Source organism: Strigops habroptila, chromosome W, assembly GCF_004027225.2.
Source record: "Strigops habroptila isolate Jane chromosome W, bStrHab1.2.pri, whole genome shotgun sequence".
Classification (NCBI taxonomy): Eukaryota; Metazoa; Chordata; class Aves; order Psittaciformes; family Psittacidae; genus Strigops; species Strigops habroptila.
The window spans coordinates 31,864,011-31,891,344 of NC_044301.2; the positions used below are offsets into that span (position 1 = coordinate 31,864,011).

The window sequence follows — 27,334 nt, forward strand, 5'->3', positions numbered from 1 at the left end:
ACCTGCTTTTTTGAAGTGCTGTTTAAGGGAATAAGGCACACTAAATGCCAATTAACCAAATGCCGATAATCTCTTTCTTTTCTATGCTCAGTCTGTAAAACAAAAAGTACTTATCTTCTGCAACAAATGTTCATAGTTGAGAATTTGGAGGAAATGACTCTGTGGCATCTGCGAGGATCCTTTCAGATCACTTGTGTGAGAGGAGTTGCACCTCAGTGGGAGCAAGTAGGCACTCGGCCCATTCCACCCTGGGTAGATCTCAAGGTCTCAGTGTAATACAGTTTCTCTGATTTGCAAAATCTTTGGGTGTTAATGTTCACTAGGAGCGTGGGAGCTCAACTGGAATGAAGGATAGACAAAGGGGGATTGGTTGGCTTTTAAATTCTGTGGAAAGAATGGGATTTTAACAACACTGCAGATTCTCATTCTTCCCCTTATTGACCTTCATCTCTTTAAAACCAGGTCTACTGGAATAGTAATACAACACCTACTTCTAGCTGCAGCAATCCTCTGCATAAATATTATAATGCATGTCAGGAAAGATGTAGTAGATTCAAAATGTCTTTTCTGGAGAATAGTCTCTTTCTAATGGACACTTAATTTCTAAAGTCACCTCTAGGTCTGTGAGGTGGCTTTGCTACATGGACAAAGAAAGTCGAAGAGAGACACTTGGATATCTTCCAAGTACAGACCTTGGGATGCAGAGTATATTACATATGTCACGACACATATGTCGTGGTTTAAGCCCAGCCAGTAACTCAGAACCATGCAGCTGCTCACTCACTCCCCCCCTTCTTCCTCTCCCCACTCCCGGAGGGATGGGGAGGAGAATCGGAAGAATGTAACTAACTCCCAAGGGTTGAGATAAGAACAGTCCAGTAACTAAGGTATAATGCAAAACTACTACTGCTACCACCAATAATAATAATGATAAGGGGAATAACAAGGGGAGAGGATACAATTGCTCACCACCCGCCGACAGATACCCAGCCCAACCCGAGCAGCGATCTGCCAGGTAACTCCCCTCAGTTTATATACGGGGCATGACATGCTGTGGTATGGAATACCCCTTTGGCTAGTTTGGGTCAGGTGTTCTGTCTCTGCTTCCTCCCGGCTTCCCCTCCTCCCTGGCAGAGCATGAGACTGAGAAAAGTCCTTGATCGGAGTAAACATTACTTAGCAACAACTAAAAACATCAGTGTTATCAGCGTTGTTCCCAGGCTGAAAGTCAAAACCACAGCACTGCACCAGCTACTAAGAAGGAGAAAAATGACTGCTATAGCTGAACCCAGGACAGTAATAATAATAATGTTGAATCCAATCTAGTTCTGACTTCAAAGAACATCTGCAAAATTACATTTTCTCTGTTGTTTTGGTTTTGTTGGGTTGTTTTGGGGGTTTTTTTGTTGGTGTTGGTTTTTTGGTTTTTGGTTTTTTTGTTTTTTCAACTTTCCTATGCCAGTGATGGGGTAAAGAAAAGTTTATGGTGGCATTCATTAAAATCCAAATATTTAATTTTCTTTCAGTTTGGAAACAATAACAACTACATGAACATGGCAGAAGCAGATAATGCATTTCCTGCTGCAAATGAGGTAGATGTTTTTCTTTTTTATCTATGCTCGTATTCTGCTGTTCTCTGTGATAATTTAACAGACTTTGAATGGATGAAGAGTGAAGTGCTGAATTTCTGTCTGTTTTATGGATCACAAAATAAAGACTTTAATGAGAAAGAAAATAACCTGATAGCTCTCTATTACTAGTCAATTTAACTGTCCGTAAGGCTGTTACTTGCATAGCATGTCAATAGAAACAAATCTGCTTTATGTATGAAAAAAATTATAAACAGAAGGAAACAAAAAGCACGATAGGTGTACACTTTGGAAGCAAGCTTAGTAATAGTCATTACTAACTAATGGGCTAATTTCTGTTAAACATCATACAAACATTTTAATTTGGGTTCTTAATACACATACAAGTTGTTAGAAAATCAAACCAAACTTTGTTGCTTGAAGTGCATGTGCTGCTTGAAGTGCATGTGCTGCTTGAAGGAAACTTCTGTCCAGGATCAAGAACAAACCCCAGGGCCGGGCTGGTGGAGCCTGACTGGGTTGTGGAGGCGATATATTTGATTGCTGCCTCAAGAACGGGAACAAGAGGAAGGTATGGCCACTAGAGTCTCCATGTATTTGTTACAGCGGTGCCACCTTACAGCCAGTGAAAAGACTATCAACATGCTAATACTGACCCCAGCTCTGTACAGAAACACCTTTTGCTCATCACTAAAACCTAACAGCTCTTATTCCAAAGGGAAGGATGGAAAGTGCAAGATGCGCTGTCTAGTAACATGCATAGCAATATGGAGAACAAGAACTAAGTATTTATGTAGGGTCCATGCCATAAATGGTCTTCCCAACATGAGGAAAGGTTAGAAGACTGGGCAGCCTTGATTTTACATGTTGTAAGTGGAGATTCAGTTGCAGGTATTCTTTTCTTAAAAAGCAATCTCAGAAAAAATAAGCAGAAAGGTGTAACAATAAATATGAAGGTTAGAATTGAGTTGTATTTTATGAATCATTTATGAATCATTTATATGATGGTCACCATCTCTTTTTACCCAGCAAGACTGCTTAGATACGGCAATGTTGTTTGGCACTAGCCCCAGTGTTATTTGTGATAATGAACACAAACCCCATCTGTAATGACAACATGATGTTTCTTTCTGTAGAATTTCTTTCCTACATTTGAATCAAATATTGATGAAAGCTCTGCTGCCAGCAGCTGTTCAGAGACAATTTAATTCCAGCTATGATAATTCACTGTGTCAGACATTGGCTGTTATATGTTAATACAACAGTTCTCCAGATTTGCATTTTTATCAAAAGGAATGTTTTGAACATTTCAGTGCAGATGGCATTTAACCATGCACACAGTTTATTTTCTTTTTAAAAAAATGTGTAAGATATAAATATTTGAAAAGTTAATAACTTTAAAAAATGTGATGGGTAAGATAAAGTCCACAAATGTTATACCATCTTTTGGTCATAACAGCACCTTCCTGCAATCCCAAATTGCATATTATTCAGTCTCTTTTTACAGACTGAATGTGGCAGTGATTTGGATTTAAGACTATTTCACTAAGGGGGTTGCTTTCTTCTTAGATTAAATCTATTTTATCCTCAATCTTATGTCCATTATATGTTTTTAAAAAAGAATACATACATATTTGGACAAGTTATATTGTGAGAATTAAATTCACATTCAAAAAATGTTCAGGTATTCATCAATTTACTCTTCCATTTGTAGTAAGCTATAGTATTAAGATGAATGCTACTTTTCTAAGTAAAATATTGTATTATTGTCAGTGTTATATATTTATACAGCTGCCCTAGAGTTATTCTGTTAGATGGGGAGAAAAGCTCCAGTTCTTATAATTGCTATCTCATAAATATGTCAAGTAAAGAGAGGTTCAAATATACTATAATAATACTGATTTTACTGAACCCTTTTGCTTGAACAAGGAATAAATATGAGTGTTAGTGTTCGCATTAAAGAATGACCCTAACTTTGCAATTACTGCATTTACAATGTATTTAATTATAGTGTTTTTACATTAACATGAATGTAGCTTTCTCACTATGATTTTGGGCCTGAGCACTGCTGAGCTAGAAGCCCATTTTATTCCTGTAAATAATGCCTTAAGAGTGTAATCCTCAAACACATTCAGGCTTAGAAGCCACACAATTGCTTTGTTTTCTGTCTCTATGTCATGATTACTATGACCCATTTTAAAGCACCTTAAATATATATTGAAATAATATTTCAAGTGTTAATTACAGTGGTAATAAAAACAGCCAAATGCCACATATCAAGAATGAGCGTTTATCTGTATTGTTAATGTGATATGTTAGATTTCATTAAGCGGTAATGGGGTAGCAAATGAGTCACAAATTACAGTTGCATCTGTTACTAGACCACATTAATGCCAAAATAACTGCAAATGCAGCCATAGGGTTCATTAGCCAACCACTTCTTCTGGCCAATCCATTCTTTGTGTTTGTGAACTGTGGGGTCCACAGGAAGGAAAATTCACACCTTTTGTAATATAGCAGTGAGGAAGTCAAATGTCTCCCTAATCCAGGCCCAGCTTTCACATCCAGAATTAAATTACAGTCTTGCAGTTCGAGTGAGATGGGTAGAGTCTCAGCAGACTCTGACAGTACTGCAGACTGCAGCAATCTGGGACCTCATCATTTCTGGTGTGAGACCAACAATGTCAGATGACAGATTCTATATGCAAGCGTGTATCGGTTTCTATCTTCTCTCAAGCAGTTATTAGTTTATATCATCATTAACAGTTTGAAGGATGACAATTTGCAGCAGTTAATGAGATCTTTCACTGAACTTATCATTTTTAAATTAACTGGCATTAAGTCACTCTTTCAAACAATGTAAATAATACATAAAACATCCCGCCTCCAACTCGAATCCTGAACGAATGCAAAAAAAACAAATCCCAGAGCAGCCTTGCATGTCCAGAACAAGACAAGAGTGCCTATTTTAGGATTGCCAACTGCCCAATTTGATCAAGACAGTCCTGATTTGGGTACATTTAAAATGGCCTAATTTCAAGCACTGAATTTCTATTATTAAGTAGCAGTGGACCTGAAATAATATATGAAAGTTCATTTAACTCACAAGAAATTTGAAAATTTGATTAAGCATAGCTCATTTGTTTCCCAAATAAAAGTCAGCGATGTTGAAGCCAGATACAGACTCCACTTGAATAAAGATTATCTTTGACAAACACATGTACACACACAAACATGCACAAACCCTGAAAATAACTGGCAGTAAATGTTTTGCTCAAGGCATCTTAACAGGTGTTTAGTAAGGACATTAACCTACTGTTCAAACAAAGCTGGCTTGCTTCAGAAATCTTTAATCAGAATGATACACAAACCCCCTCAGCATACAAAACTTAAAAAATTTGTTGCATATAGAGTTCACATTTGAAAGCAAACCAAGATTTGGACTGCAGGTCCAGAGGTGGTTGCTGAGAGCCGTGTGCCCTAATGTGGTTTGCCTTGTCCTGTCCTTTTTTATCAGACGTTCCATACGCCGAGCCTTGGGGATGAGGAGTTCGAAATCCCACCCATTACCCCCCCACCCGAGTCAGACCCTGTGCTGGGGATGTCAGATATACTGCTGCCCTTTCAGGGCCTTGGTGATCAACTGCCTCCACAAGGAAATGAATTTACACCTCAGTTTCCCCCCCAGAGCTTGGATCTTCCCTCTATTACAATATCCCGCAATCTCGTGGAGCAAGATGGCATCATCTACAGCAATGGATTGCATATGGTAGGTCTGATTCTTTATGTGTCTCCATTGCCTAATATTGTCTGTCAGAGCACAGTAATGCAGATTTGTGTCATTTATCAGTTTTAATTGACCTCTCAGAAGATCTGATGATTTCTCAGTATTGTAGCCCGAACAAGCATTTGCCAATGTTCTGTATCATGTGCAGGCATGTTCTGTATGAATGCTGACATGCATTGTCAGTGTTATACAGCAAACAACGATACACTATTATTCAGTTCCCTAAGGCAGTTGGCAAATGGTTAAGGGTTTAATATTGGTGGATTCAGGAAACATGGTTGTCAATGTACAGTGCAAGGGTATAGTGTGTGAACAGATCTCTTGTGAAGAAGCAGTCAGGCTTTACAAACACAGTGTTCTAATTTTGGGAATAGACTTGGAAGCCCATATCCATTGGCATCATGTGCATCCCAAGTGCTGCTAAAGTTTAAAAAGGTGTTATACAGTTGACACTGGCATCAAGAGTTGAAAGACCATTGCGTTGGCCAGGGTGAACTACATCATTCAGAAGGAATTGCTTGTCTCTACTTCAAGTACAGAATCATACAATCATAGAACCAACTAGGTTGGAAAAGACCTTTAAGATCATCAAGTCCAACCATTACCCCAGGACTGCCAAGACCACCCCTAAACCATGTCATTGAGGGCCTCATCTACACGGTTTTTGAACACTTCCAGGGACGGTGATTCCACCACTTCCCTGGGCAGCCTGTTCCAATACCTGATCACCCTCTCTGTGAAGAAATTTTTCCTAATATCCAATCTAAACCTCCCCTGGTGCAGCTTGAGGCCGTTACCTCTTGTCCTATCGCTTGTTACTTGGGAGAAGAGACCAACCCCTACCTCACTACAACCTCCTTTGATGTAGTTGTAGAGAGTGATAAGGTCCCCCCCTGAGCCTTCTCCAGACTAAACAACCCCAGTTCCCTCAGCCATTCCTCATAAGACATTCTCCAGACCTTTCACCAGCTCTGTTGCCCTTTTCTGGACCTGGTCCAATACCTCAATGTCTTTCTTGTAGTGAGGGGCCCGGAACTGACCACAGTATTAGAGGTGCGGCCTCACCAGTGCCGAGTACAGGGGGATGATCACTGCCCTGGCCCTGCTGGCTACACTATTTCTGATACAGCCCAGGATGCCGTTGGCCTTCTTGGCTGCCTGGGCACAAGCTGGCTCATGTTCAGCCGGCCGTCAATCAGCACACCCAGGTCCTTTTCCACCAAGCAGCTTTCCAGCCACTCTTACCCAAGCCTGTAGCATTGCATGGGGTTGTTGTGGCCCAAATGCAGGACCCGGCACTTTGCCTTGTTGAACCTCATACCACTGGCCACAGCCCCATTGATCCAGCCTGTCCAGATCCCTCTGTAGAGCCTTCCTATCCTTGAGCTGATCAACACTCCCAGCCAACTTGGTGTCATCCGCAAATTTACTGAGGGTGTACTCAATCCCCTCATCCAGATCATCAACGAAGATATTAAACAACACTGCCCCTAACACTGAGCCCTGAGGGACACCACTAGTGACCAGTTGCCAAATAGATGTGATGCCATTTACCAGAACTCTTTGGGCTCGGCCATCCATCCAGTTTCCAACCCAGCGAAGAATCCTCCTATCTAGGCCATGAGCAGCCAATTTTTCCAGGAGAATGCTGTGGGAGACAGTGCCAAATGCTTTACTTAAGTCAAAATAGACAATGTCCACAACTTTTTCCTCATCAACCAAGTGGGTCACCTTATCGTAGAAGGATATCAGGTTGGTCAAACAGGACCTGCCCTTCATGAACCCGTGCTGACTGAGCCTGATCCCTCTGTTTTCCCGCACGTGCTTTATGATCTCACTTAGGATCACCTGCTCCATGACATTCCCCAGCACTGAGGTCAGGCTGACAGGCCTGTAGTTCCCAGGGTCATCCTTCCTACCCTTTTTGTAGAGAGGCATCATATTGGTAAACCTCCAATCCTCTGGACCTGCCCACTAGACCAGGACTGCAGATATATGATGGAGAGTGGCTTAGCAAGCTCTTCTGCCAGCTTGCTCACTCAACCATCTCATGATCACTACAGCCAAGGCTGCCCTGGAGCGTCACATTTCCAACCAGTCCCTCCCTGTTGGTGAGCACGAGGTCAAGCATGGCACCTCTCCTTGTCAGCTCCTCTATTACTCGAAAGAGGAAGTTGTCTTCCACACAATCGAGGAACCTCCTGGATTGCTTGTGCCGGGCCATACCATCCCTCCAACAGATATCAGGATGGTTGAAGTCCCCCATGAGGACAAGGGCCTGAGAGCATGAGGCCGCTCCTATCTGTCTGTAGAGTGCTTCATCCACAGAGTCCTCTTGATCAGGCAAACTGTAACAGATCCCCACCGTAATGTCCCCCATCACTGTTCTCCCTTTGACCCTGACCCACAAACACTCTGTTGACTCATCACCCATCCCCAGACAGAGTTCCATACTCTCCAGCCTATCACTGACAAAAATAGCAACGCCCCCTCCCTGTCTGCCGGGCCTGTCTTTTCTAAACAGCCTGTAACCTTCCATTCCAACACTCCAGTCATAGGAGCCATCCCACCATGTTTCTGTGATACCAATGACATCATATCCCCGTAGCCTTGCACACATCTCCAATTCCTCTTGTTTGTTCCCCATACTACGGGCATTTGTATAGAGGCACCTTAGCCGAGCTCCAAATGAAGCTGACTCAATGGCTGGAGCAGCTGAAATATCTCTGCATCACTCCAAGCATTTATTACAGGTGCTGGCAACAGACTGGGAGTGTTGAGATGGATCCATGACCCCCTCCCCCAACACATCTAGTTTAAAGCTTTCTTGACCAGCCTGGCAAGTCTCCTACCAAAGCAGCTCTTTCCCTTCTTTGTCAGACTGGCCCCACCAGCCTCCAGTAGACCTGGCCTCCCAAATCGAGTCCCATGTTCTAAATAGCCAAATCCCTGACTATGGCACCACTGTTCTAACCATTAATCAACCTGCCAAATACACCTAGCTTTTTTAAGGTCCTCCCCTTTGTCCTGGAGAATTGATGAAAAAACTATCATCTGAGCTCCAGAGTCCTAACCACCTCTCCCAGGGCTCTGTAGTCCTTCTTAATGTTCTCCAGGCTACTGCTATCTATATCTCTAGCACCCACATGGACCACTAGAAGGGGGTAATAGTCAGCAGGACTTACTAGAGCAGGCAGCCTCTCAGCAACATCCCTGATCTGAGCCACTGGCAGGCAACACACCTCCCTCGAGACTGGGTCAGGCTGGCAGATGGGTGCCTCTGTGCCTTTCAAAGTAGAGTCACCTACTACTATGACCCTCCGCTTTTTCCTGGAGGCACCAGTAGTGATCCTCTTTACTGGTGCATCAGCAGGATGTTCATTAGGTGTGGTGGGTGCTTTCTCATTAGCCCCCTGCAGAACCGCAAAGTGGTTCTGGGTGGGGACATCGGATTTAGGAGGAAGCCCCTTGCTGTTAATTGTCCTCTTCCTCCTTTTTTTGTTGGTTTTTATTGTTACTAATTCCCAGCTTCCTGGGTTGTTGCCCTCCTTCTTTCCTATATGAGCAACGATGGACGCTTGCGGCCCCTGCATGGTTTGGGCCTGGAGCAAGCAGCCCAGCTTCCTCTCAGCTTCCCTGGCAACTTTTAGCTTACCAACAGCCTCCCGCAGCTCAACCACCTGCTGTAGGAGGACCTCCACTAGGGCACACCGAGTGCAGCCCTGTCCATTGTGCACCCTCATCTCAAGAGACCAGTCAAGGCACTTTCTACACTCCGAGGTCTGCGCCGCAGCCTCCCCTCTCATCGGCTCTGTCTGGGTGCCTACGCTGGCCACCGCCGGGGCAGCCAGACCTGAGCTCCCAGAGCGGGCCCTGGTCCTAAGGTGAGTGCTCACCATCCCGCTCGCCCTGCCTGCGCGAAGTGCCGCGCGAACTGAACTGCCGCGCCACACCCTGGTCGCTCACATTCCCTGAGGTAGGTTTTTACTCACTGAGGGCTGGTGCCTTCACTCCTGGCGCCGCCCCCTGTGAGTCAGCTGCTCATGTCAGCTGAGCTGCCTGCTCCTGGGCAAGTCCTGTTGAGGACTTGAGGCTCCCTCAGTGGCTCTTGCCGCTCCGAACTGAGGCTCCTGGACGCGGTGCTTCCCCCTGCTCCAGTGTTGAAGGCATCCTCTCTGGAGATAGATACCTCGGGAATTTGAAAAAGTGCTCTTCATTATCTTTTATGGCAGTGGCCAGATTTAGTTCCATCTGTGCCTTTGCCTTTCTAACTTTCTCTCTACATAACCTGACAACATCCTTATACTTTTCATGGCGTAACTGTCCCTTCTTCCACAGGTGATAAATTCTCTTCTTTTTTTCCTGAGTTCCAGCAGTATCTCCCTGTTCAGCCAGACTGGTTTCTTCCCCACCAGTTTGAGTTTTGGCACATGGGGACCTCCCGCTCCTGCGCCTTAAGGATTTCATTCTTGAAGAGTGTCCAGCCTTCCTGGACCCATTTGTCCTTCAGTAATGTTTCCCAAGGAATTCTGCCAACTAGCATCCTAACCAGGCCAAAGTCAGCCCTCCAGAAGTCTAAGGTGGAGGTTTTGATGACCTTCTTCCTGACTTCTCCAAGGATTGAAAATCCAATCATTTTGTGATCACTTTGCCCAAGATGGCCTCCAACCATCACATCACCCACCAGTCCTTCTGTGTTTGCAAACAGCAAATCTAGCCAGGCATCTCCCCTGGTTGGCTCACTAACCAGCTAGGTTAGGAAGTTATCTTCTACACCCTCCAAGAACCTCCCGGATTCTTTCTTCTCTGCTGTGTTGTACTTCCAGCAGGCATCTGGTAGGTTGAAGTCCCCCGCAAGAACAAGGGCAAGTGATTGTGAAAGTTCTCCCGGTTGTTTGAAGAACACTTCATCTGTAGCTTCATCCTGGCTGGGTGGTTTGTAACAGACTCCTACCAGGATAGCTGCTTGGTTGGCCTTCCCCCTGATCTTCACCCACAAACATTCAGCCTTCTCATTCACAGCATTGCATTCAAGGCAGTCGATGCACTCCCTAACACACAGGACCCACATCTGACAGCCATCAGGGTATTTTGAAAGTGCAGTATTGAGAGTAGCTCAGAAAGGGAGCCAGACACAGTATGCCAGCAGTAAAACCCCTTTTATTTCCCTATTTTCTGTATATTCCATGGGCTAAATCTGTATAAATTGAAATTGATTATTTTTTATTTTTTTTTTTACTCCTAATAGAAATGATAGGGATGTGTTACCTTGATCATACTCAGAAATACAGGGCCATAAGAAGAATTTGTTCTGTCCAGTGCTCTTGTTGATCATAGAGGCTGAGGCAGGTTGGGCCTGTTCTCCTATTCTTGGGCTCTTTCTAGCACCCAGGAATGGGGAGCGATGATCTGGGCGTGGGGAAGGGCCAAGTGACGGGGACGCTTAGGCTAATTCCTGTGATCATTCCAGTTAATTACAACACTCAAAACCAAGGCTGTATGGAGTCTTCTCCAGAATCTATACATACTGTATGGCTGTGATCTCAGTGGGAGGTTGTACAGTTTCCACTTGTATATCCCTTGTATTGGGGGATCTCCCTGCTTGGATTTCTCTAAGCTTTGTGCAGTAACATTCATACAGTGATGAGACACAGCTGTGAGTCAGTTTATCATACTTGGTGTTTTAAACTCAGTGGTTACAATTAGCATTAGTTTCTATATCGCATATTGAAGACAGAGTGAGTGTTTAGCTTGAACAGATATTTTACATCAACTTCTGATTAGCTGTTTTATATAGGACCTTTTGCTAAACTTGGTGTAGTGAAAATGCAGATTTACTGCTGGACTGTAATAAAGGTTGTGTTGTCATGTTTATGATTTCATGTGCATCTATTTTTCTTTTTTATTGTTCTGGCAAGTGAAAATTAATTAAAGATTTACAAATCAACACACAGGAAATATTTCTCTGGAATTCTGCAGGCTGCTGTCTTTGTTGCAAATTTTAATGTTTCCTTGGAGATCATGAAGAAGAGTAGCTAGCACTAATATAGAACTAAGCACAAACTGCTCACTACTTAAGAGGTACAGAATTCAGTAATTCCATGGATACAAAGCAGTGACTGCCTAAAACAGGCCTTGAAGGATACAATGCTTCTTTTCAAATCCCATTTTGCATGGGATTTTATATGCGGTGGACATTTTGGGCAACTGCTAAAGAAAAATCAGAGTAATATAACCTGGGAGTCAAGAATGTTATGCTGAAAACTAAAGTAATGGAGCATGTGTACACTGAATACAATGAAATTTGGTGGACTTGGCAGTCCTGGGGTAGCAGTTGGACTTAATGATAAAGGTCTTTTCCAACCTAGTTGACTCTATGATATGATGAAGCTTGCTCAGAAATATGGAATACATTTCATGGGCTGGATTAGTGTTGTGTTGCATGTATGAGTATATCTATCTCATCTCCTCAATGTCATCAAGTGGTTTGTAACCTGACCCAATTTTGCCTTTTAATTTTGCGTCCTTTCACTGAATGTGATTCTTCCATGAGTAAATATCGTCACCTTAACAGCTCCAGCCAGAAGAGGTCTCCTAGTTAGGTCTCTCTTCTCTCGCCTCCTCTTGCACTGGGTGAAAGGCTTTACATATTTTCCTTTTTTGCTAATCTGTGCAGTGTAGAAATTAATGGCATAGTGTACATTGACTTCAGTGGTAAGAATTTGTTCCCATATAGGTCAAAGTGAAGATCTAGAGAAGCTCATGTCTTCTTAATCCTTGGTAGTCCGGTGGCATTTTCTTGGGTGATTGCCAGTTCAAAGCTGCAGATTGGGAACTTGTGTGTAGTTTTGCTGCAGAATTGATGAATTGTGTGATTTCACATGGAGGAGCCACATAGGGAGGTTTGTGTGTCAGACACTTCCCCATAACTGCTTGAGTGGTTTTATACTGTGAACTGGAGTGGCCCCTGCCATTGTGTTTTAGTCAGTCATCTTTTTTGCTCATAAATGCTGGGTAGCTTCAGGAAGTTTAAAAACATTAGCAGAGGGTCCTTCCATAGGTTTCCACTGAGCTCATATAGTTCTCTTTAGTACTCAAATTTTCCAGCAGTTAATCTGTTTTTCAAAAATAGAAAATGAAAACATTATATAATAATTTATGTGAAAAATGTGCACTTTATTAAACTGGTAAATATTATTAATGATATTGGAATAATCTTTAAATTAGACATTTCATGAATTACCTTGCCTTGAAGCTATAAAAACTTTATTGCAGCAATAAAAAAATGTAAAGAAGGCATTTTGACTATGAAATTTAATTTCATGGTCAATTGAATTTACTATATCTGAAAGAACTAAAGATGGGGTTGTAAAATAATTATGATGCTCGTATATGCTTACAGAATACTGTTCTTATTCAGGAATAGTAGGATAGTCTTGTTTTAAGACTATTAATAGTGTGTTGATAATGACTAAACCTTCTTTAGCTGAATATAAACTCAAATTATTTTATTATGAACTGCACTGAGCTTATTGGTTATCTTGTGAAGCACTAGAGAGCTTTACTGTAATCAATATTTAATTTAGATAAATGTAGTCCTACCCTGTTGAAAAATCCACCTTGAAGAAATGTCATGAGATTTTAAATCACAAATACTGAAAAACTTGGGCTTGGACAGAATTACGATTAATACTGTGTGTCTTTGGCTTTTTTCTATGTACTATCCAACATGTTCACCTAGAAACTTGAATGCAGAATAGCCAGAGGCATGGTTAAAAATAGGTTATGTCAAGGTTTTCCTATGTCTCCCTTAGGGCATGGAGTTGGCTAGCTGCCTTGTAATACTTCTGCAAGTATCTCAGATATTTCCCAAAGGAAGACCAAAAAAAAAAAAAGATTCTATTTTTAACATATTCTTTGTCTATGATTATATTGAAAAATAATTCGTAGTGCCAGTAGGATATTTATTTGCAACATAAATGTGACCTGGCAATTATTAAAAGATCATATCAATGACATAACAGTTGTTCATACTATAAAGATACACATTTGTCCTGGGTTCAGCTGTAACAGTTATTTTTCTTCTTCTTAGTAGCTGGTGCAGTGCTGTGTTTTGGCTTTAGTCTGAGAATAATGCTGATAACACACCCATGATTTTAGTTGTTGCTAAGTAATGCTTACTCCAATCAAGGATCAAGGACTTTTCAGTCTCTCATGCTCTACCACTGAGGAGGGGCACAAGAAGATGGGAGGAAGCAGAGAAAGGACACCTGACCCAAACTAGCCAAAGGGGTATTCCATACCACAGCACATCACGTCCAGTATATCAACTAGGGGGAGAAACCTGGAAAGCCCAGATCGCTGCTTGGGTCAGGCTGGGTATCGGTTGGCAGGTGGTGAGCAATTGTATTGTGCATCACTTGTGTTTATTGTTTTTTTCCCTTTCCCCTTTTGGTTTTATATTCTCTCCCCTTGTTATTTCCCTTATCATTATTATTATTAGTGGTAGTAGTATTGCTTTTGTATTATACCTTAGTTACCGTACTGTTCTTATCTCAACCCTTGGGATTTACATTCTTTCAATTCTCCTCATCATCCCTCCGGGAGCAGGGGGGAAGAAGAGGGTGAGCGAGCAAGCAGCTGTGTGGTTCTGAGTTACCAGCTCGGCTTAAACCACGACAGTTCTTTTTGGCACCCAACGTGGGGCACAAAGGGTTGAGATAAGGACAGACCACGACAGTGTGTCAAAACGTATTTGTGATAAGCATTCATTGTTTTGGATTAATAGTCACTCGTCACAATGTTTATTTGCTCTCAGAGTTGTTGTGCTTGGTCTCAGAGTTTCTTTATTTCACACCTTACTTGAAGCCAGTATTTGCTATTTTAGCGTTTATTCACTTTGGGGCCTGGGCTAAGGCTCTCGTGTTGTCCTTTATGATAATGGCTTGTAATACAATAGAATCATTGATCATGAAACTGATCTGGTATGCATTCTCAGCATGGCCATCACCTCTAGACTATGGGAGGCATATAATGGGAATTTTTAACAATTACACATCTTTTTTTTTTCCCCTCGGAGGGTCAACCTATGAAGGGGACATTCCCTCACACCCCCCACTCCCCCACCAGGCTATTTACAGCAGCATTTGAGAATTCGAAAGGTTTTGGATAACTCGGGATACCCTTGAAACAAGCCTGCTACTTTTGCTGGGAATCAGCATGTTGCCGCATATACTGCGTGTGCTTTTCCCAAGGCCATACCACCCTGAGAACGCCCAAACTCATCTGATCTCGGAAGCTAAGTAGAGTTGGGTTTGGGTCTTGTCTAAGGTTAAATGATGATATAAGAATACCACCAAGAGAACTTTCCCGAGGCTGGACAGTCATGAGTGGCAGGGTGTGTGGGATAGTATGGGCAAGCACCTGGGCCAGTGGGACCCTCCAGTGATTTGGATCTTAAACCCTGAACAAGTGCGAAATCCAGAAACCTAGTAAAACACTTAGACAAGGTGTGCTGTCGTCCTGGCAATACCAGAGAGGGACAACTCACTGCAATGTGCTGGGGTTTGGCCTATGCCTACAGAACCCTGCTCTGTAAGGAGCAGGGAAAAGATGTCTCTGGATCTGATGGCAAAGCAAAAGACAACGTGGCTGCTCCATACCAAGCAACAAGCACAGCACCTACCCAAACCCCAGCGAGAAGCACAGCAGTGGACCACAATAGAGAGAGGTCTCCAGTACCTGAGGCAATCGGCCATTCTAGAGATCATCTCTCATAAGTTGGACACCAGGAATTCACCTGTAGGTCCAGATGAAGTCGAATCCATGCAGCAGAAATTTACACGGACTGCACCATCATCATATACCAACTCATTGGCATCGATGAGGTGGAAGGATGCAGCAGCACCAACAGTGGATGAAGTAAGTCATCAACAACACGAGTATGAGGAACGCCTCACCCCTTCCGTCATTTCAGCTGTGGAAAACCTGTCCCAGGAGGTCAAACAATTGAAAGATGATCTATCCAGCTCCCCATGTGTACAGACCCTCATCTCAGCTATTAACAGAAGGTGCCCTATTGCACGAGAGGGAAGATAGAGGAGGTAGGCACCATGGGGCACCCTGTGGTTTTCTCTGCGGGATCATGGAGAAGACATGAGAAAGTGGGATGGAAAACCTACTTCAGCTCTGGAGCAATGGGTGCGTGAACTGAAGAGGAGAACAATGGTCAAGGATGATCCTCCCAGGAAAGTTGCTGCTCCAGTCTCTGATGGGCAGCTTCCCAGACGGAGTAGAAGAGGAGATTCTACTCCGATTCCTATGAATAGGAATGCTAATCCCTTTATACAAGAAGTGGAGAATTTTATGATCGCTATGAGAAGGGCCCTGCCTTCAGCCAGGTGGAGGAGAGGGACAATCGGGTTTACTGGACTGTGTGGATCAGATGGCCTGGCACATCAGTCCCACAGAAGTATAAGGCTCTAGCAGACACTGGCGCACAGTGTACCCTGATGCCATCAAGCTAGGAAGGGGTAGAACCCATCTGTATTTGTGGAGTGACAGGAGGATCCCAGGAGTTGACTGTACTGGAGGCTGAAATCACCTAACTGGGAAGAAGTGGCAAAAGCACCCCCTTGTGACTGGTCCAGGGGCTCCATGCATCCTTGGCATAGACTATCTCAGGAGAGGGTACTTCAAAGACCCAAAAGGGTATAGATGGGCTTTTGGTATCGCTGCCTTGGAGACAGAGGAAATGAAGCAGCTGTCCACCTTGCCCGGTCTCTCAGAGGATCGTTCTGTTGTGGGGTTGCTGAAGGTTGAAGAACAACAAGTGCCAATCGCAACCACAACAGTTCACCTGCGGCAATATCACACTAACCGAGACTCCCTGATTCCCATCCATAAGCTGATCCATCAACTGGAGAGCCAAGGAGTGATCAGCAGGACCTGCTCACCCTTTAATAGCCCCATATGGCCAGTGTGAAAGTCTAATGGAGAGTGGAGACTAACAGTAGACTATCATGGCCTGAACGAGGTCACACCACCATTGAGTGCTCCGTACCGGACATGCTAGAACTGCAATATGAAATGGAGTCAAAGGCAGCCAAGTGCGATGCCACAATTGATATCGCCAATGCATTTTCTCAATTCCATTGGAAGCAGAGTGCAGGCCACAGTTTGCTTTTACTTGGAGGGGCATCCAGTACACTTGGAACCAACTTCCTCAGGGGTGGAACCACAGCCCTACCATCTGCCATGGACTGATCCAGACTGCACTGGAACAGGGGTAAGCTCCAGAACACCTGCAATACATTGATGACATAGTGTGGGGCATTACAGCAGAAATTGTTTTTGAGAAAGGGAGGAAAATGATCCAAATCCTTCCGAAGGCCGATTTTGCCATATAATAGAGTAAGGTCAAGGGACCTGCACAGGAGATTCATTTTTTGGGAATAAAATGTCAAGATTGACACTATCGCCCAGATTATTCATGAATGTGAAACATGCTGCAATTAAGCAAGCCAAGCAGTTAAAGCCGGGGTATGGAGGACGATGGCTGAAGCACAAATATGGGGAGGCCTGGCAGATTGACTATATCACACTCCCACCGACCCGCCAAGGCAAGTGCCATGTGCTTACCATGGTGGAAGCAACCACCGGATGGCTGGAAATATACACTGTGCCCCACGCCACTACCCGGAACACTATCCTGGGCCTTGAGAAACAAGTCTTGTGGTGACATGGCACCCCAGAGAGAATTGAGTCAGACAATGGGACTCATTTCCTGAACAGCCTTATAGACACTTGGGCCAAAGAGCATGGCATTGAGTGGGTATATCACATCGCCTACCATGCACCAGCCTCTGGGAAAATCAAATGGTACAATGGGCTGTTAAAAACTACCCTGAGAGCAATGGGTGGTGGGACTTTCAAACACTGGGATACACATTTGCCAAAAGACACCTGGTTGGTCAATGCTAGGGGATCTGCCAACAGGGCTGGCCCAGCCCAATCAGAACTTTTACGTACTGTAGAGGGGGATAACGTTCCCATAGCATACATAAAGATTTTGTTGGGGAAGACAGCTCATGGGATTGCTTTCACTCAGGGACCCAGATATATTTGGTGGGTAATGCGGGAAGATGGGGAAGTCCGATGTGTACCTCAAGGGTATTTAATTTGGGGGGAAAACAGACATTGAACTCAATTATATGCTGTTCACTGCTGTATAACTCTTCTATAGCAGCTAAATGCCCATCTCCGCCACTCTGAGCTTTGAAATAAAATGTGTGCTGTCATGATCATCAGCAGAGAATAAAGTCATGGCAAAAGCCCGCAGCCACAGCGGGAGTCTCCCAGAACTGTCCTCAGGTCACCATCAACTGAACCTGTCTTGCCTTCGATTGTCACCCCAACAAAGGATGAACTTTGATGAAACTGGACGAGCTCAGCAGTGACCAGACAAATTCAGCAGTGTTGTCAGCAGGCAACAATCCAACACTACACACTGTCTCTCCTGCCCTGAAAGACTGTTACCAAGGATGGAGTGAGACATCATGGACTGAATGACCTCAGCAAACTTCATAGGGATGGTCCTCAGACTAAGGAATGATATCTGTCTCTTTGTGTGTGTGTGTATATATATCTCAAGAGACACAAAGCGATGGTATATTGGTATATTGAAAAATGTGGAATCTGAGCATGACATGAATGGTATGGAATAAGGGGTGGTTACTGTCCTGGGTTCAGCTGTAACAGTTTTTACCCGTAGTGGCTTGTGCAGTGCTGTGTTTTCGACTTTTGTCTGAGAACAGTGCTGATAATACACCCATGTTTTTAGTTGTTGCTAAGTCATGCTTACCCTGATCAAGGACATGTCAGTCTCTCATGCTCTGCCAGTGAGGAGGGGCCCAAGAAGCCAGGAGGAAGCAGAGACAGGACACCTGACCCAAACTAGCCAAAGGGGTATTCCATACCACAGCACCTCATGCCCAGTACATAAACTGGGGGGAGTCTCCCAGAAGGCCCAGATTGCTGTTTGACTCCCCCGGGTATCGGTCGGCGAGTGGTGAGCAATTGTGTTGTGCATCATTTGTGTTTATTGGTTTTTTCCCTTTCACCTTTTAATTTTATATTCTCTTCCCTTGTTATTTTCCTTATCATTATTTTTATTGGTGGTAGTAGTAATAGTTTCAGTCTCTCATGCTTAGCCAGTGAGGAGGGGCACTGGAAGCTGGGAGGAAGCAGAGACAGGACACCTGACCCAAACTAGCCAAAGGGGTATTCCATACCATAACATGTCATGCTAGTATATAAAGTGGGGGGAGTTACCGTGAAGGGTCAGATCGCTGCTCGGGTCAGGCTGGGTATTGGTCAGCTGGTGGTGAGCAATTGTATTCTCTCCCTTTATTTCCCTCATCATTATTATTATTGGTGGTAGTAGTAGTGGTTTTGTATTATACCTTAGTTACTTGACTGTTCTTATCTCAACCCTTGGGATTTACACTCTTTCGATTCTCCTCCCCATCCCTCTGGGAGCAGTGGGGAAGGAAGAAGGGAGTTGGCGAGTGAGTGAGCAGCTGTGTGGTTCTGAGTTACCAGCTCAGCCTAAACCACGACAACATTCCATGGAAAGAGTGACAATTTCTCACAGTGCTGATTAACTTCATTCTTATTGGCAACAAACACAACACATTTATCTTAGTTAACAGCATTTTTCTACATTTAAGAATGGGTAACTGCAACAAAAAAGAGGAGGTAAAATGGAGGCAGTTTGATTAATTTTAATATTTTAATAATATGCAAATATAATTCTGATGTTCAAAAATGAGTCACTGAAAAATGGAGTGTTGATGTACATTTGACTTGAACACGTGGATTTACATGATGCCAATATTATCCCTATGAATATTTTAATATGAATAAGTGTAAATCAGCAGTGATAGCCTCATTAAAAATAGACCCCCAATATTTTATATTAATGCTCTGTTTTCTGCTGAGCTGCCCATCGAAAAATTATTTTTATCTATCTGCCAACTGTGGCAATTCTATAAAACTGCAACTTGTGCTCCTGAGTTCCTGGTTTTGACACCTCTCTAATCTGCCCAGCCTGCTGAGTAGCACTGACATCAGTAGTACATCAATTTCAGAAAGTGGATTATTTTTACTATACAGATATTGTGACATATTGGGTCAGTCATAAATGAAAGATATTCATGTAAGCATGCAATACTTGTAATGAAGTCTCACTCTGACCTTCTGTATGATTGATTCTGTAATTTAGTTTTCTCTGGCAGTGCCTGAAATGAAATGAAATCACGTTGAACAAGTTTTGAATACCCACAGTGCACCAGGAGAAGAAAATCTGCAGCCCCAGAGGCTTGAGAGAGAGCAGCTGAACAATTTGTTTCCATGCTATTGTAGCCTTTCCCAGCATTCAACTTTTTTTTTTTTTTTTATTTGGCTTAAGTACTTAATCCTGCAGGTAGCTGTAAATGGGAAAATAAAATGCTGTTCAGATTTAAAATGACAGGACAGGAGTATTCTCGAATAGTATTGACCTTTCATGTAGCTGAAAGTTACTGGGGGATTCATCCTCATAATTACCATATAGATTATTTTTATTTCTTTCCTGCAATGAAACATTGCAGAGAGCAGTAGTGCTGATTGAATGAAAATTGAACTTGTTAACATTCTTTTCAACTTAGCCTGTTGTACATAACAGAAGGTTAGCTTTAATGAATTTCAAAATTCTCTTTCTGATATCTAAGAAACAGACAGTAAAATAGTTCTCTTTTCAGTCTGATTTTTTCTTTTATTCAAAAAAGTACAGATGTTACAAAACCAGATAATTTTACATATATTGCTCCCTATATTACTTATGCTGCTAGAGAATGTGTTTCCTATTTGATGAAGATTTAAGGCTGTTCATGTTTTATAATTGTTGCAGTGCTGTCAGTGCATTCAGGATTCTGCACAGATAAGGCTAATTCATAGTGGAATACACTCATCTTTAATTACATTGCTACTTAGGAGTGGCACTGTGCTCAAATCAAAGACATGATGGTGACTATTGCTTTTATTTCAAGAAGAGACTTGTTAAATAAACAGCTCCATGATGTGGCTTTAAGGAGCTGAGTTGCAAATTTGAGCTTATTAAAGTCTGCCTACAACAGAAATATTAATGTTTCAAAACAGCGGTGCCTTTCACTTAAAGGTCTAAATCTTTTTTAGTAGTTTAAATTCCCAAATTACTAATTAGCTTTAAATGAATAGATTAACAGAAGATGGCAAGAATAAAAGCTTAAAAAGTTGCTTTAAAATTGGCAAAAGACAGTTATTTCACTACTCACCTGACTGCGTGCTTCTAATTTGTATGTTTAATTTTCCTTTACAATGAAACTTATTTGTAAATCTCTCTTTTAATACCCAGTCTGTAATATCCTATCTAGAGAGAATGGACTAGGTTTTCAATTAATACAATATTATAACATTATTTAATGTGTTGCAGATGAAACCGTTATTTCATGGGTCATTAATGTGTTCAATGCCTGGAGTGGTCTATTAAAACAAGCCCTGTTATTGTTATGAACATGTTTATTGTCATCTTTAATATAAAACATACGACTGATTCCAAAAGGTTATAATTATTCATTTATAGGAACAGCAACTATTCTGACTGGAAAGAGAGATTACCTTCAGAGTTTTCTTATTTCTATTTTTAATTTGATTACTACGGTGGATTACTAAAGTCAAGTTCTAAAATCAACAGTGTCATTCCAGTTTGTGTTGGACTTTCCCACTAGAAATGGTAACTGTTATCACCATGGTTTTTAATACTTTGTGGTACAAAGAAATATTAATCTTAAAGTTAAGTAATATATTTGGCCATATACAGAACCTTTTAAATGGTGGTGGATGCTTTGTAAGATTAGACCTTTACGACTCCACTGGGATTTTGCAGCTCTGGTGACCACTGTTAGCTCAGCACTGTGGTCTGGTTTCTCCCCACAGATCTGAGCTATGCGCTTTGCTGATGAACTTTCAGGTCTTCACAGAGTCTTTTTTTTCTGATTGGTGTATAGTTAAAGATGTTATTTTACATCTAATGATGTAGCTGTGCATTTTTTAGTTACCTTTCAGGGAGCGTGTGTGCACAGCTTGTGGGGCCTCAGGGGGACAATGGGTTGGAAACCCTAGAGGCGACAGACAGCACTAGCTTCTGCACAGAAGCTACATGCTATGACTATAACATGATATGAAGATGGTGCCAGCCTGATGATTTACTAAATAATAGGGGTTTAATAGTGTGTAGATTTTCATGTCCTCAGTGACATTGTAATAATCAGTGTGGATAATGTAGTCACTTTTCTGAGAGACATGCTCTTCCCTCCTTTATCATTGATAACAGACACAATGGGCCATCTGTTAATGGAGAAGGAAACATATTCTGGTGTACTTTTCAAAAAGTGGCAACCCATAGTAACTGCAGGGAAGGACCTGTCCATAGGAAAAAAAGCGGCAGCAGTTCCCAAAGAAACCTATCTGAATAGCAGGTTCTGGTGGTGCTAAAAAAAAAACAACTGAAATGTGATGCCAGTAGGTTATTACCTATTAAGATACATGATGGACTTAGGCAGGAAAGAAAAGAAACACAGTAACACTGGCTAAACAGTCTGGGAAAAAAGAAAGACTGTGACTATTTTATTTAAATAATGCCTAAATCAAAACCCATCAGCTCCAGAAAATATTGTGAGGTGCCATATGAGTATGTGGAAAATTGTATACCCCAGTGGGAAAGCTGACAGGATGTTATGGTTTAAGCCCAGCCAGTAACTCAAAAAAATGCAGCCACTTGCTCGCTCCCCACTTCCCCCCCCCCCCCCGGGCAGGATGGGAAGGAGAATCAAAAGAATGTAAACCCCACGAGTTAAGATAAGAACAGTCCAATAAATAAAGTATAATAAAAAACTACTACCAAAAATTGGAAATGACATTAAGATCATCTAGTTCCAAACCCCCTGCCATGGGCAGGGACGCCTCACACTAGACCATGTCACCCAAGGCTCTGTACAACCTGGCCTTGAACACTGCCAGGGATGGAGCATTTACCACTTCTTTGGGCAACCTGTTCCAGTGTCTCACCACCCTCACAGTAAAGAACTTCTTCCTTATATCTAAACTGAACTTAGAATCATAGAATGGTTAGGGTTGGAAAGGACCTTAAGATCATCTAGTTCCAAACCCCCTGCCATGGGCAGGGACACCTCGCTCTAAACCATGTCACCCAAGACTCCATCCAGCCTGGCCTTGAACACTGCCAGGGATGGAGCATTCACAACTCCCTTGAGCAACCCATTCCAGGGCCTCACCACCCTCACTGTAAAGAACTTCTTCCTTATATCTAACCTAAACTTCTCCTGTTTAAGTTTGAACCCGTTACCCCTTGTCCTATCACTACAATCCCTAATGAAGAGTCCCTCCCCAGCATCCTTATAGGCCCCCTTCAGATACTGGAAGGCTGCTATGAGGTCTCCACGCAGCCTTCTCTTTTTCCAGGCTGCAGAGCCCCAACTTTCTCAGCCTGTCTTCATACGGGAGGTGCTCCAGCCCCCTTATCATCCTCGTGGCCCTCCTCTGGACTTGCTCCAACAATTCCATGTCCTTTTTATGTTGACACCAGAACTGTACACAATACTCCAAGTGAGGTCTCACGGGAGCAGAGTAGAGAGGCAGGATCACCTCCTTCGACCTGCTGGTCACGCTTGTTTTGATGCAGCCCAGGATACGGTTGGCTTTCTGGGCTGCAAGCGCACACTGAAACTGGCTCATGTTCAGTTTCTCATTGACCAAAACCCCCAAGCCCTTCTCTGCAGAGCTGCTCTGAATCTCTTCTCTGCCCAACCTGTAGCTGTGCCTGGGACTGCCTTGACCCAGGTGTAGGACCTGGCACTTCACATTGTTGAACTTCATGGGGTTGGCATTGGCCCACCTCACAAGCGTGTCAAGGTCCCTCTGGATGGCATCCCTTCCCTCCAGCGTAGCAACTGAACCACGCAGCTTGGTGTCATCTGCAAACTTCCTGAGGGTGCACTGGGTCCAACTGTCCATATTGCCGACAAAGATGTTGAACAGGATCAGTCCCAACACTGACCCTTGAGGGACACCATTCATTACCAGTCTCTAACTGGACATTGAGCCATTGACCGCAACTCTTTGCTTGCGGCCATCCAGCCAATTTCTTATCCACCAGCTGGCCCATCCATCAAATTTATGTCTCTCCAGCTTAGAGACAAGGATGTCATGCGGGACAGTGCCGAACACTTTTCACAAGTCCAGGTAGATGACATCAACTGCTTTGCCCCTATCCATCAGTTCTGTAGCCCCATCATAGAAGGCCACCAAACTGGTCAGATAGGGTTTCCCCTTAGTGAAGCCATGTTGGCTGTCACCAACCACCTCATTGTTTTTCATGTGCCTTAGCATGCTTTCCAGGAGAATCTGCTCCAAGATTTTGCCAGGCACAGAGGTGAGGCTGACTGGTCTGTAGTTTCACGGGTCTTCCACCTTCCCCTTCTTGAAAATGGGGGTTATATTTCCCTTTTTCCAGTCATCGGGAACTTCACCTGACTGTCAGGATTTTTCAAATATGATGGACAGTGGCTCAGCAACTTCGTTCTCCAGCTCCTTCAGGACCCACAGACGGATTTCATCAGTTCCCGTGGACCTGTGTGCATTTAGATTCTTAAGATGATCTCGAACCTGATCCTCTCCTACAGTGGGCCTAAGGTCTTCATTCTCACAGTCCCTGCATCTGCCTTCCAAGACTTGGGTGGTGTGGTCAGAGCACTTCTCGGTGAAGACAGAGGCAAAGATGTCATTGAGAACCTCAGTCTTCTCCAAATCCAGGGTAGCCAGTTCTCCTGTTTCCTTATGGAAAGGGCCAACATTATCCCTAGATTTTCTTTTGTTAGAAGCATACCTATAGAAGCCCTTCCTGTTCTCTTTGACATCCCTGGCCAGACTCATTTCTAACTGGGTCTTAGCCTTCCTGAACTGATCCCTAGCTTCCTGGACAATGTCCCTTTATTCTTCCCAGGCTGCCTGTCCTCACTTCCACCTTTTATAAGCTTCTTTTTTCCTTCTAAGTTTTCTTAGCAGTACCCTATCCATCCATGGAGGTCTCCTGGCCCTCCTGCAGCATTTCCTTCTAGTTGGGACACAGCACTCCTGAGCTTGTAGCAGGTGATCCTTGAATATCAACCAGCAGTCTTGGGCCCCCCTGCCCTCTAGGGCTTTATCCCATGGAACCTTACTGAGCAGGTTCCTGAAGAGGCCAAAGTCTCTCTTGAAGTCCAGGGAAGACGGCTTGCTGCATGCCCTTCTCACTGCCCTGAGGACCTTGAACTACAACATCCCATGACTGCTACAGCCAAGGCTGCCTTGGAGCGTTCCATTCCCCACCAGCCCCTCCCTGTTGGTGAGCATGAGGTCAAGCATGGCACCTCTCCTTGTCAGCTCCTCTATTACTTGCAATAGGAAGTTGTCTTCCACACAACCGAGTAATGTCCTGTCCCTCCAACAGGTATCAGGAGGGTTGAAGTCCCCCATGAGGACAAGGGCCTGCGAGCGTGAGGCTGCTCCTATCTGTCTGTAGAGCACTTCATCCACAGAGTCCTCCTGATCAGGCAGCCTGTAACAGGTCCTCACAGTAATGTCCCCCATCACAGATTTCCCTTTGACCATTCAAGTCATGCTCAGATCCCACATTTTTCAATATACCAGTGTACCATCAAGTCTTGTCTCTTGAGATATACATATACATATTCACACACAAAGAGACAGATATCATTCCTTAGTCCATTCACCATCCCTATGAAGTTCGCTGAGTTCATTCAATCCATGATTTCTCACTCCATCCTTGGTAACAGTCTTTCAGGGCAGGAGAGACAGTGTGTAGTGTTGAATTGTTGCCTGCTGACGACACCGTTGAACTTGTCGGGTCACTGGTGAGCTCGTCTGGTTTCATCAAAGTTCATCCTTTGTTGGGGTGACAATCGAAGGCAAGTTAGGTTCAGTTGATGGTGACCTGAGGACAGTTCTGGGAGACTCCCGCTGTGGCTACGGGCTTTTGCCATGACTGATGATATTCTCTGCTGATGATCATGACAGCACATATTTTCTTTTCAAAGCCCAGAGTGGCGGAGATGGGCATTTAGCTGCTATAGAAGAGTTATACAGCAGTGAAGAGCATATAACTGAGTCCAATGTCTGTTTTCCCACCAAATTAAATCCCCTTGAGATACACATCGGACTTCCCCATCTTCTCACATTAACAACCAAGTATATCCAGGTCCCTGAGCAAAAGCAACCCCACGAGTGGGTTTGCCTTTACCTGAAGCGGGAATAACCCAGACTGTCTTCCCCAACAAATTCTTTATGTATGCTGTGGGAACGTTTTCCCCCTCTACAGTACGTAAAAGTTCTGATTGGGCTGGGCCAGCCCTGTTGGCAGATCCCCTCGTGTGGACCAACCAGGTGGCTTTTGGCAAATGTGTATCCCAGTGTTTGAAAGTCCCACCACCCATTGCTCTCAGTGGAGTTTTTAACAGCCCATTGTACCGTTTGATTTTCCCAGAGGCTGGTGCATGGTAGGGGATGTGATATACCCCCTCAATGCCATGCTCTTTGGCCCAAGGGTCTATAAGGTTGTTCCGGAAATGAGTCCCATTGTCTGACTCAATTCTCTCTGGGGTGCCGTTTCGCCAAAAGACTTGTTTCTCAAGGCCCAGGATAGTGTTCCGGGCAGCGGTGTGGGGCACAGCGTATGTTTCCAGCCATCCGGTGGTTGCTTCCACCATGGTAAGCACGTGGCGCTTGCCTTGGCGGGTCGGTGGGAGTGTGATATAGTCAATCTGCCAGGCGTCCCCATACTTGTACTTCAGCCATCATCCTCCATACCAGAGAGGCTTCAACCAATTGGCTTGCTTAATTGCAGCACATGTTTCAAATTCCTGAACAACCTGGGCAATAGTGTCCATTGTTAAGTCCACCCCTTGATCAGGAGCCCTTTTCTATGTTGTGTCTCTGCCTTGATGGCCTGAGGTGTCATGGGCCCACAAGGCTAAAAATAATTCACCCTTATCTTGCCAGTGTAAATCCATCTGAGCCACTTCAATCTTAGCAGTGTGATCCACCTGCTGGTTATTCTGGTGTTCCTCAGTGGCCCGACTCTTGGGTACATGAGCATCTATGTGGCGTACCTTCACCACCAGGTTCTGCACCCGAGCAGCGATATCTTGCCACAATGCAGCAGCCCAGATGGGTTTACCTCTGTGTTGCCAGTTGCTCTGCTTCCATTGCTGCAACCACCCCCACAGGCCATTTGCCACCATCCATGAGTTAATATAGAGGTAAAGGACTGGCCATTTTTCTTGTTCAGCAATGTCCAAGGCCAGCTGGATGGCTTTCGCCTCTGCAAACTGACTCGATTCACCCTCTCCTTCAGCACTTTCTGCAACTTGTCACAGGGGACTCCACACAGCTGCCTTCCATCTCCAGTGCTTTCCCACAATATGGCAGGACCCATCAGTAAACAAGGCATATTGCTTCTCAATTTCTGAGAGTTTGCTATGCGGTGGGGCCTCTTCAGCACGCATCACCTCCTCTTCTGGTGACATCCCAAAATCTTTGCCCTCTGGGCAGTCTATGATGACTTCTAGAATTCCTGGACAACTGGGATTTCCTTTTAGAGCTCTAATTAGTGGGCCCACTTACTCCATGTAGTATCAGTTGCATGATGGGTGTGGGAGATCCTGCCTTTGAAAATCCAGCCCAGCACAGGCAACCAGGGTGCCAGGAGGAGCTGTGCTTCGAAGCCAATCACTTCTGAAGCAGCTCGAACTCCTTCATAGGCTGCCAGTATCTCTTTTTCAGTGGGAGTATAGCTGGCCTCGGA

General features: G+C 43.9%; 1 protein-coding gene across 2 annotated transcripts in view; it reads left to right on the forward strand.

The window, feature by feature from the left end:
* Positions 1-27,334, forward strand: part of LOC115619182 (TOX high mobility group box family member 3-like) — a 127,929-nt gene that overhangs the window by 74,414 nt on the left and 26,181 nt on the right. The window contains exons 2-3 of one of the 2 annotated variants that reach the window (XM_030511228.1): positions 1,527-1,598; positions 5,107-5,358. In XM_030511228.1, the coding sequence (XP_030367088.1) occupies positions 1,527-1,598; positions 5,107-5,358 (324 nt within the window). The remainder of the gene's footprint in view (positions 1-1,526; positions 1,599-5,106; positions 5,359-27,334) is intronic. The other variant, XM_030511230.1, reaches the window with a different exon arrangement.